The sequence below is a fragment of the Microchirus variegatus genome (assembly GCF_963457635.1).
Source record: "Microchirus variegatus genome assembly, chromosome: 4".
NCBI lineage: Eukaryota > Metazoa > Chordata > Actinopteri > Pleuronectiformes > Soleidae > Microchirus > Microchirus variegatus.
Window position 1 is genome coordinate 37526254 of NC_139805.1, and position 12570 is coordinate 37538823.

The window sequence follows — 12570 nt, forward strand, 5'->3', positions numbered from 1 at the left end:
GACTCCAGTCTGACTACAGTCTAATTCCAGTCTGACTCCAGTCTGACTCCAGTCTAATTCCAGTCTAAATCCAGTCTGACTCCAGTCTGACTCCAGTCTAATTCCAGTCTAAATCCAGTCTGACTCCAGTCTGACTCCAGTCTAATTCCAGTCTGACTCCAGTCTAATTCCAGTCTAAATCCAGTCTGACCAGTCTGACTCCAGACTGACTCTAGTCTGACTCCAGTCTAATTCCAGTCTGACTCCAGTCTGACTACAGTCTGACTCCAGTCTGACTACAGTCTGACTCCAGTCTGACTACAGTCTAATTCCAGTCTGACTCCAGTCTAATTCCAGTCTGACTCCAGTCCGACTCCAGTCTGACTCCAGTCTGACTAAGCAGAATCATAACAAACAGAATGTTCTCACCTGAGCAGATCAGCAGTTTCACCCTCAGACGATCGACTGACGACTGGAAACGTCTGTGGACAGAGTTTGAATAAAGACGACGACAATGAGTGTGTGTTGCGTTGGCCCGATTCCTCTGTGACTTCCTGGAGCTGAGGGCGTGTCCTAATGAGGGCGTGTCCTAAAGAGGGCGTGTCCCAATGTGCAAACACGGGCTCATGTTTGACTTGGCTTCTTCCTTTCACTTCGCTGAGTCTCTGTTTGTTTTGAAGGAGACGTTAAAGTCTCCTGAAGCTACTTTCACCTGTTTAAAGTCATCGTTCAGGTTTTTCTGTCTTCAGTGAGAAAAACAGGAAATCTACGTCACTTTGAGTCTACGACGTCTTTAAGAACGCGTTTGCGTCTTTATCTTCACTGTGAGACTGTCTTTAACAACAGGAAACTGACGTTTGTAAACCACTCACTCTCCCACACCAAAGCCCATAGAGAAAACCAGTGATTTTAGCTCACAGGGACACAGGAGGTGCTGGTCCTCTGCTGCCTCGTGTGGTCACTTTTTGTCACTGAAGTCAGTCTAAATGAATAATTTTTTAAGCTGATTTACAAAATCAGTCATTGTAAGTCAGTGATGGAGGCAGCAGTGGATCAACAACTCCTGTGAACTCCTGTGTCTCTGTGATGTTAAAATCACTGGTTTACTCTATGGACTTTGGTGTGGGAGAGTGAGTGGTTTACAGACTTAGACGTGAACGTGTTCTTCCGCTTACGTGGATTTTATTCTTTAGTCAAAGTGGATAAAAAGTGTTTAGCCTGGTTCTCTTCTCTTCACTGTACCAGAACCTGGTTTAAAAACAACAACAACAACGTTCCTCTAGAGTCATTTTGAGATGTTCTGAGATGTTGCTCCTCACCTGCCCGTAGATGTCAGCAGAGGGCGAGGACCTGGACCTCTCGTGGACACAGCTGCTGCTCTGTCGGTCTTCTGGCCTCGTCTCCAGGATGTCATCGGCCGAGCGGTAGCGTCCAGACGCCCGGGTTTCCGCGGGGTTCTTCTGAGGGTTCCACCTGGCCTCGTACTCGGCGAAGGTGCCCAGTCTTTGCTGGTCGAGGACAGACCGCGCGGCGTGGAGACGCTGCGTCTTCATTGCGCTGGAGACGCGGTCGAGGTCGCCCTCGTGGCTTTGCGAGGACAATCCTGGGTTCTCGCCGTGCGGTAAGAGCGTCCGCTGGTCTAAGGAGGAGCTTGGAACGCCGACCTTGTGGATTTTGTCCGGCTCAGAGAACGACCGGACCTTCTTCTCCGCCGGAAAACGCTTCCGTCCCCCGATGCGAGTCACGGGCGCCGCCACGGGACCCGATTTAGACGTAGCCGACTCGGACAGAGTCGGCAAAGTGGGGACTTCTCTGCGACCCGGAGCACTGTAGCTCGGCAAAGTCTCCGCTGCCGGGTTCTCCGCGAGGACGGGCTCCAGGTCTCTCCTCCTGAAGGACGTGGCCTTGAGGACCCTCGCCTGAGCCTCCTTCAGATGATCCTTGTAGATGTTGGTGAAGGAGCTGTCCGGAGACATCGGGGTGGACTTCCAGACGCCCCGGTCGTCTTCGGCCTGGTCCTCGTTGGCCGCGCTCTTGCTCTTCTGCAGCTTGGCTCTCCGCGTCTGGATCTCGTTCCTCAGCGTCGTGGCGAAGCGCTCATTGCGCTTCATCTGCGCGCCGTCGGCGGTGGCGGCGGCGGGAGACTCCTCGGAGGCGGAGCCTCCGGGCGGCGTCTCCGCGGCGTCCAGAGACAGCGAGTGCAGCATGGGCGTGGCCTGGGCGCTGATCTGGACTCGACTGTGATGCCGGACGTCCTGCGCCGAATCTCTGACTTGTAGCGGCAGCGACCTTCTGTGTTCGGACGGGCGCGTCGCAGAGTTGTGTGCGCTCCGGCGCCCCCTGTCATCGGAGGCTTCCGGTGCAGTTACAGTAACCTGGTGCTTGCCGTATCCATTACTGTCTTTGCCGTGTTGTTGAGGAAACTTCGGCGCTTGCGGGCCGACAGGTTTGTAGAAGCGACTGTTGTGTCCGCTGGCGTCGCCGGCTTGTTCGCCGGCCGCCGCGGCGGACACGCTCCTCCTCTGGTGGGCAGGGTCTTGCGCGCTACATTGGTAGCCGCTCGCGCTCTGGGGCTTCGATGTCGGCCACGGCTGCGAGTAAATAGTGCTTTTGTCGCTCGCGTTCTGATGTCTTTGATGTTGGAGCTGACTTTGAAGGACGTCGTCGTCGCCGCCGCTGGACGCGCAGAACGCCGCCTTGTTCGCCGGGTTGTGGTCGGAGAACCCGTTGGCGTCGTTTTTCGGGGCAAGGTTGTGGCCGCGGCGGTTTTCCGCGTTAGCCTTAGAGGAGCCGCGCGACTCGGGTTCTTCGCCGATAACCAGCCCTCGCTCGTGAACCTTAGTCGCCGCAAAACTGTCCCTGCGTGCAGGCGGCGGTGGTGGCGGCGGAGGCGGCGGCGGCGAGGCGCTGCTCTTCTTCTTCTCAGGAACATGCCACACGGGTCCAAAGTTGCTTCTGCTGGACGAGGACTGCCTGGAGCCGGCCGGGTCGTCGCTGTGCGGCGCCTCAGAACTGGCGCTAACGCCCGGCATCTGAAAGTACGCGAGCTTGTCGTCGTGTCGGCCTCCCTCGGCCGCCGCCGCCGCCGCCGCGCCGTGGCCGCTTCTGCTGCTGGGTTTCCCGCCGCTGTCCCACTGGCTGACCTTGTAGAGCACGTTCTCCGTGGAGGCGGCGTTGCTCCTGGAGAGCGTGTAGTCCGGCGTTCCGGAGCTGGTGGAGAAGGAGCTGTACGCCGAGTCGCGCTTCCCGCCGCCCAGGTGCTCCGTGCTGCTGGTGGACTGAGCGGCGGCGTACGGGTTAGGAACGTGCTCCAGACTGTCCATGCTGCCCAGAGAGCTGAACTGATCCGACACTCGCCGCAGGTTCGTCTGCTCCCAACCTGACGACAGGTCAGCGGAGGACGAGCTGCGAGGTCATGGAAACACACAAATATAACAGAGTGAATAACAGTGAATAACAGAGTGAATAACAGTGAATAACAGTGAATAACAGAGTGAATAACAGAGTGAATAACAGAGTGAATAACAGAGTGAATAACAGAGTGAATAACAGTGAATAACAGAGTGAATAACAGAGTGAATAACAGAGTGAATAACAGAGTGAATAACAGAGTGAATAACAGTTAATAACAGAGTGAATAACAGTTAATAACAGAGTGAATAACAGTTAATAACAGAGTGAATAACAGAGTGAATAACAGTTAATAACAGAGTGAATAACAGAGTGAATAACAGTTAATAACAGAGTGAATAACAGAGTGAATAACAGAGTGAATAACAGAGTGAATAACAGAGTGAATAACAGTTAATAACAGAGTGAATAACAGTTAATAACAGAGTGAATAACAGATAATAACAGAGTGAATAACAGAGTGAATAACAGAGTGAATAACAGTTAATAACAGAGTGAATAACAGTTAATAACAGAGTGAATAACAGAGTGAATAACAGTTAATAACAGAGTTAATAACAGAGTGAATAACAGTTAATAACAGAGTGAATAACAGAACTTTAAGTAGAATTTGGAACTTAAAGTAGATTTTGGAACTTAGGTTGATTTTGGAACGTTAAGTCGATTTTGGAACGTTAAGTAGAGTTTTGAACGTTAAGTAGAATTTGGAACGTTAAGTAGAGTTTTGAACTTTTAGTATATTTTGGAACGTTAAGTCGATTTTGGAACGTTAAGTAGAGTTTTGAACGTTAAGTAGATTTTGGAACGTTAAGTAGAGTTTTGAACGTTAAGTAGATTTTGGAACGTTAAGTAGAGTTTTGAACGTTAAGTTGATTTTTGAACGTTAAGTAGATTTTGGAACGTTAAGTAGATTTTGGAACTGTAAGTAGATTTTGGAACATTTAGTAGATTTTGGAAAGTTAAGTGGATTTAGGAACGTTAAGTATATTTTAGAACTTTAAGTAGATTTTGGAACGTTAAGTAGATTTTGGAACTGTAAGTAGATTTTGGAACATTTAGTAGATTTTGGAAAGTTAAGTGGATTTAGGAACGTTAAGTATATTTTAGAACTTTAAGTAGATTTTGGAACGTTAAGTAGATTTTGGATCTTTAAGTAGATTTTGGAACGTTAAGTAGATTTTGGATCTTTAAGTAGATTTTGGAACGTTAAGTAGATTTTGGATCTTTAAGTAGATTTTGGAACGTTAAGTAGATTTTGGATCTTTAAGTAGATTTTGGAACGTTAAGTAGATTTTGGATCTTTAAGTAGATTTTGGAACGTTAAGTAGATTTTGGAACTGTAAGTAGATTTTTGAACGTTAAGTAGATTTTATAACTTTAAGTAGATTTTTGAACGTTAAGTAGATTTTATAACTTAAAATAGATTTTTGAACGTTAAGTAGATTTTATAACTTTAAATAGATTTTTGAACGTTAAGTAGATTTTAAAACATTAAGTAGATTTTTGAACGTTAAGTAGATTTTATAACTTAAAATAGATTTTTGAACGTTAAGTAGATTTTATAACTTTAAATAGATTTTTGAACGTTAAGTAGATTTTATAACTTTAAGTAGATTTTTGAACGTTAAGTAGATTTTATAACTTAAAATAGATTTTTGAACGTTAAGTAGATTTTATAACTTAAAATAGATTTTTGAACGTTAAGTAGATTTTATAACTTTAAGTAGATTTTTGAACGTTAAGTAGATTTTATAACTTAAAATAGATTTTTGAACGTTAAGTAGATTTTATAACTTTAAATAGATTTTTGAACGTTAAGTAGATTTTAAAACATTAAGTAGACTTTAGAATGGATGAATGGTCTCAGCTCTAAATGTTTCTCATACGACGTAAAGACAGAATCAAGACGTTTCCACGGTTACCTTGCATCATGTCTGTTGTGCCACACCGGCGGGGGCGGAGACTGTGTTTTGGCAGCTTCCGATTGGTTCTCGTTGAACTTGGCGGCGTGCCAGGAGTGAGGCCTGCTTATGGGTTCATTCCGCCTGGAAAAAAAAAACCATAATAATAATAATAATATTAATAATAACATTAATAATAATAAAAAAAACCTGGATTAGAGAGCAGAGAGTGATGAAAACACAACACTATACAACACAACACAACACTATACAACACAACACTATACAACACTACACCATACACCAACAATATACAACACAACACAACAACAACACTATACAACACAACACAACACAACACAACACTATACAACACAACACAACACCAACACTATAAAACACAACACAACAACAACACTATATAACACACTATACAACACAACACAACATTATACAACACAACACAACACAACACACCAAACAACACAACACTATACAACACAACAAACACTATACAACACAACAACAACACTATACAACACAACACCAACAACACTATACAACACAACAACACTATACAACACAACAACAACACTATACAACACACTATACAACACAACAACAACACTATACAACACAACACTACAACAACACTATACAACACAACACCAACACTATACAACACAACACAACACTATACAACACAAAGCAAATATGAATGAGTATGAACAGGACAAACACCATGATGAACCACAGAGGAATGATCATTATTATTATTATTATTATTATTATTATTATAATGAGGACATGGATGGTTTATATGATGATGAGTAAACGTGACAGGAGGAGGAGGAGCAGGAGGAGGAAGAGGAGGAGTTTCTAGGATGAAGCCACACAACTGTACCTCATGGAACTTCTCAAAACCTTGGTGAGAAAGCTTCTGGCCACATGCACGTCATTCTCTGAGGGCATTTTCTGACCTACTATGTCCATCATATTCATGTTCCTGGGCATCAGGGAGAGGAACGAACACACACACACACACACTAGGGTTAAAGTCGTCAATCGTTCCCTCTACAGACGTAGACTCTGAACATGTTCATTTGGGAACTTTAAGTAGAATTTGGAATTCTTAGTAGATTTTGGAATTCCAAGTAGATTTTAGAACTTTAAAAAGAATTTTGAACTATAAGTAGATTTTGGAATTCTAAGTAGACTTTGGAACTTTGAGAAGATTTTGGAATTCTTAGTACATTTTAGAACTTTAAGTAGATTTGGGAATTCTTAGTAGATTTTGGAATTTTAAGTAGATTTTGGAATTCTGAGTGGATTTTGGAATTCTAAGTTGATTTTAGAACTTTAAGTAGATTTTGGAATTCTAAGTGGATTTTGGAACTTTGAGTAGATTTTGGAATTCTAAGTGGATTTTGGAACTTTAAGTAGATTTGGGAATTCTTAGTAGATTTTGGAATTTTAAGTAGACTTTGGAATTCTAAGTAGATTTTGGAATTATGAGTAGATTTTGGAACTTTGAGAAGATTTTGGAATTCTTAGTAGATTTAGGAACTTTAAGTAGATTTTGGAATTCTAAGTGGATTTTGGAATTCTAAGTTGATTTTAGAACTTTAAGTAGATTTTGGAATTCTAAGTAGATTTTGGAATTATGAGTAGATTTTGGAACTTTGAGAAGATTTTGGATTTCTTAGTAGATTTAGGAACTTTAAGTAGATTTTGGAATTCTAAGTTGATATTAGAACTTTAAGTAGATTTTGGAATTCTAAGTAGACTGGAATTCTTAGTAGATTTTGGAGTTATGAGTAGATTTTGGAACTTTGAGAAGATTTTGGAATTCTTAGTAGATTTAGGAACTTTAAGTAGATTTTGGAATTCTAAGTGGATTTTGGAACTTTGAGAAGATTTTGGAATTCTAAGTGGATTTTTGAACTTTAAAAGTGAAGACTTTTCCAAAACAAAGAAATCAAACTGATAAAATAGCTTGTTGTTGTTGCTGATTTCCTAAATCAATTCACAAAGTAAAATCACATTATTATAAAGGATATTGACGAGATCATGTCTTTCTGGTGCAGACTGGATCACATGATTTGTGATTAGATATTGATTTGTTCAGAGAACATAACAAAGTTATCTCCTGCTTTTTCACTCATCTGAATAAAGGCATCCCTCGCACCCGAGGATTTGATGGGATTTGAACCGGCAACCCTCCAGTTACAGTAAAACGTTTGGGAACAAAAACAATCACATCCTGTGATTCAGTCATTTAAAAAATGTGTCCTGAAGTGAAGTTACATAAAGAATAATCACTCTAAACTGTTAATAGTGTGATTTAAAGTGTGATTTCTGCCAAAGGCTGATGCCAATTATTACAATTTGGCAAAAACTGTCCTGATTAATCTGATTAATCTGATTAATCTGCCTCCAGTGAACACCAGGTCAGATTAGCGCCTGTAACTCTGAGCTGACGACAGAGAGGAAACTGGCTGCTGTGTCACAGCTCCCTCTAGTGGTCACATCTGTTGTTGCAAGTGTTTGAAACAACAGCGTTTTCACACAGGAGCTCAGACTCCACTGACATCACTGACACATGGAGGATCATCATCATCGTCATCGTCATCATCTTCATCATCACGTTATTTCAGCGCTTTAACGAGATACAAATCCAATTTTAGCCAATTCACAAAAACGCTAGTCTACGACGTCTACGTCACATGTTCACGTCTTTATCTTCACTGTTAGACAGACTTTAACAACAGGAAACTGACGTTTGTAAACCACTCACTCTCCCACACCAAAGTCCATAGAGAAAACCAGTGATTTTAACATCACAGGGACACAGGAGTTCACAGGAATTGTTGATCCACTGCTGAGTATATTTTGGAACTTTAAGTATATTTTGGAACTTTAAGTATATTTTGGAGCTTCAAGTATATTTTGGAATTATAAGTATATTTTGGAACTTTAAGTATATTTTGGAATTATAAGTATATTTTGGAACTTTAAGTATATTTTGGAACTTTAAGTATATTTTGGAGCTTCAAGTATATTTTGGAATTATAAGTATATTTTGGAGCTTTAAGTATATTTTGGAATTATAAGTATATTTTGGAACTTTAAGTATATTTTGGAACTTTAAGTATATTTTGGAGCTTTAAGTATATTTTGGAATTATAAGTATATTTTGGAACTTTAAGTATATTTTGGAGCTTTAAGTATATTTTGGAATTAAAAGTATATTTTGGAATTATAAGTATATTTTGGAACTTTAAGTATATTTTGGAGCTTTAAGTATATTTTGGAATTATAAGTATATTTTGGAACTTTAAGTTTATTTTGGAGCTTTAAGTATATTTTGGAATTATAAGTATATTTTGGAACTTTACGTATATTTTGGAACTTTAAGTATATTTTGGAGCTTTAAGTATATTTTGGAATTATAAGTATATTTTGGAACTTTAAGTATACTTTAAGTATATTTTGTAATTATAAGTATATTTTGGAACTTTAAGTATATTTTGGAGCTTTAAGTATATTTTGTAATTATAAGTATATTTTGGAACTTTAAGTATATTTTGGAGCTTTAAGTATATTTTGGAATTATAAGTATATTTTGGAACTTTAAGTATATTTTGGAGCTTTAAGTATATTTTGGAATTATAAGTATATTTTGGAACTTTAAGTATATTTTGGAACTTTAAGTATACTTTAAGTATATTTTGGAGCTTTAAGTATATTTTGGAATTATAAGTATATTTTGGAACTTTAAGTATATTTTGGAGCTTTAAGTATATTTTGGAATTATAAGTATATTTTGGAACTTTAAGTATATTTTGGAACTTTAAGTATATTTTGGAATTATAAGTATATTTTGGAACTTTACGTATATTTTGGAACTTTAAGTATATTTTGGAGTTTTAAGTATATTTTGGAATTATAAGTATATTTTGGAACTTTAAGTATACTTTAAGTATATTTTGGAGCTTTAAGTATATTTTGGAATTATAAGTATATTTTGGAACTTTAAGTATATTTTGGAGCTTTAAGTATATTTTGGAATTATAAGTATATTTTGGAACTTTAAGTATATTTTGGAACTTTAAGTATATTTTGGAATTATAAGTATATTTTGGAACTTTACGTATATTTTGGAACTTTAAGTATATTTTGGAGCTTTAAGTATATTTTGGAACTTTAAGTATATTTTGGAATTATAAGTATATTATGGAACTTTAAGTATATTTTGGAATTATAAATATATTTTGGAAAGTTAAGTATATTATGGAACTTTTAGTAGATTTTGGAACTTTAAGATGATTTGGGAACTTAAATAGATTTTGGAATTATAAGTAGATCTTGGAACGGACTTTTCCAACAGGGAACTGAAGTTTGTAAACCACTCACTCTCCCACACCAAAGCCCATAGAGAAAACCAGTGATTTAACATCACAGCACACAGGAGTTCACAGGAGTTGTTCGTTAAAGTTAACTGCAGTGACACAAAGTGACCACACGAGGCAGCAGAGGACCAGCAGCTCCTGTGTCCCCTGTGAGCTAAAAATCACTGGTTTTCTCTATGGACTTTGGTGTGAGGAGAATGAGTGGTTTTTACAAACTTGAGTTCCCTGGTAGAAAATGGCCGTCTGAAGGTAAACAGTGGTTTATCTTCTTAAATAAAGAGTTGACTCAGTTTGTCAGCAGGTTGATTTGTGAATGATGACCGTTTGGTAAAGCTCTGATCAGTGACCCCCCCCCCCCCACAGCCCCCCCACAGTGACCCCCCCCCCCCATTCCAACAAACTGATTCACTTTCCGAGCATTTCTGTGTCGTCCCAGCTGTAACCCTGACGATAGGCCTAATAAAACCAGCCTCATTTGCATACCAATAGCATGCGCCATGTGTGGTTAGCCACCAGTGGCCGAGGAGGAGGAGGAGGAGGAGGAGGAGGAGGAGGAGGAGGAGGAGGACTGAGCTCCACGTTGGCTTTTCTTTGTCCTCCAAATAAGCCTCAACCCAAATCCACAATTAAAGTTTGTGAAAGTTTCCCAATTTTTATTCTGCTTAAATCTGAAAATACCAGCTGCAAACACGAGAACTTATTCTGACCAAGTTTTGTCGTCTTTGCGTTGTTTTTTGGAATCACCGAGGAGTTTAAGAGACGAGGAGACTGCAGGTCAACGACCTCTGACCTCATGTCAGTGAAAACAAGAGGAGCTTTGTTTGAAAAAAAAAAAACGTTAAAAACACCAATGTTTCACAGTTCTCCGCACGCTGTTTCTGCAAAATAATGTTTTAAAGGGATCGTTTAGATATCTAACAAACACTGACTGTTTTAAGACCAGGAGAGGAAAGTTTGTAAACCACTCACTCTCCCACACCAAAGTCCATAGAGAAAACCAGTGATTTTTAGCTCACAGCGACACAGGAGCTGCTGGTCCTCTGCTGCCTCGTGTGGTCACTTTGTGTCACTGATGTTGACTTTAACGAAGGTTTTCAAAAGCCGAATTCACTAAAATAAGTCATTGTAAGTCAGTGATGGAGGCAGCAGTGGATCAACAACTCCTGTGAACTCCTGTGTCTCTGTGATGTTAAAATCACTGATTTACTCTATGGACCTTGGTGCAGGGAGAGTGAGCGACTTAAAAACTGACATTTCCAGTCAAAAAAAGTCTGTCTAACAGTGAAGATAAAGACGTGGTGAACGTGTTCTTAAGATCACGTAGACTTAAGCTAACATTTAAAATGAGTAAAGAAAAAAAAAAAAAAATTCACTGTAACTGAAGTTTGTAAACCACTCACTCTCCCACACCAAAGTCCATAGAGAAAACCAGTGATTTTAGCTCACGGGGACACAGGAGCTGCTGGTCCTCTGCTGCCTCGTGTGGTCACTTTGTGTCACTGAGTTAAGTCTAAATTAAATATTTCAAAAGCCGAATTCACTAAAATCAGTCATTGTAAGTTAGTGATGGAGGCAGCAGTGGATCAACAACTCCTGTGAACTCCTGTGTCTCTGTGATGTTAAAATCACTGGTTTTCTCTATGGACTTTGGTGCAGGGAGAGTGAGTGGTTTACAAACTTCAGTTTCCTGTTGTCAAAGTCCGTCTCACAGTGAAAATAAAGACGTGAAACGCGTTCTCAAAGCTAATCGCAGACTTCAAGTGACTGAACTGTCCCTTTATTGTGTCGTTGGCCCCTCATTTGTTTGTGAAACCTTTAAATCCTGCCGATCGCGGCTTAACCTCGATGCTGGCGGTGAACGACGAAGACGGGAAACAATCGCAGAGGATTCAGGTCAAATCCGATAAAACGAAAAGCCACTAAAAAAAAAAAAAAAAAAAAAAAAAAAGGTCCAAGAAGACGTTCGAGTCGCGCATGAAACCGGGACCAGAAAGACTCAACAAGTGGAAAAAACGTGGACTCACCCAACATCCGGGCGGAGAAGGAACTCCGAAAACACAAGAAATCAAGTCAAATCAGTGAAGGAGGAGGAGGAGGAGCAGGAGGTTTTATCCTCGAGCATCAAAACAATCCACAAACGCCACGGAGCGAACGAACAAGGAAGAGACGAGACGGAGGAGCATCACGGATCCGGATCTGCCGACTCCACACACACACACACACACACACACACACACACACACACACACACACTCAACCACACACACACACACACACACTCACACACACTCGCCATTAACTGAAACTAAGTTCCTGTGCACAGAGGGGAGACTTCCCTCTGGATTAAGGGAGGAGGAGGAGGAGGAGGAGGAGGAGGAGGAAGGCTATTGTCCGTCGCCCTCACCTCATTGGCTCATCGGGGTCTAATATGCTAATGAGGGGGACGAAATAACCGGGACCCCTCTTTTTTTGCCCCTCCGTTGTGAGGCAGACGTGGTGCTTTTCTACCGTCGCCGTGACGACGCGCTGGAAACGACCATTTAAGGGTTTGAAATGACGACTTCACCGCCATTTTCACGTCACTATACATCACGGCAGAAATAAATATATGTTTGGTTTTGTAAGTCTGTGGGTGGTAATGTATGTCGAGTCAATAACGCAGGAGATATATGTGGATATAAAGCTGCACACAGGCCGTTTCTATGGAGAGTTTGAGTGACAATACAGTGTAAAATAAACTTTATATATACTGTAAATACACCATAAATATACACTGTAAAATAAACTGTAAATATAATGAAAAATACACTGTAGTTCCGCTGTAAAATAAACTGTAAATATCCTGTAAAATAAACTGTAAAATATGC

At 40.5% G+C, this 12570-nt stretch overlaps 1 protein-coding gene across 1 annotated transcript in view; it reads right to left on the bottom strand.

The window, feature by feature from the left end:
* Positions 1–12570, bottom strand: part of shroom2a (shroom family member 2a) — a gene marked incomplete at its 3' end in the record, with an annotated part of 47170 nt that overhangs the window by 14727 nt on the left and 19873 nt on the right. The window contains exons 4-6 of the mRNA XM_083888345.1: positions 5313–5435; positions 1299–3384; positions 409–461 (exon numbers count right to left, since the gene is read on the bottom strand). Coding sequence (XP_083744471.1) covers positions 409–461; positions 1299–3384; positions 5313–5435 — 2262 coding nt within the window. The remainder of the gene's footprint in view (positions 1–408; positions 462–1298; positions 3385–5312; positions 5436–12570) is intronic.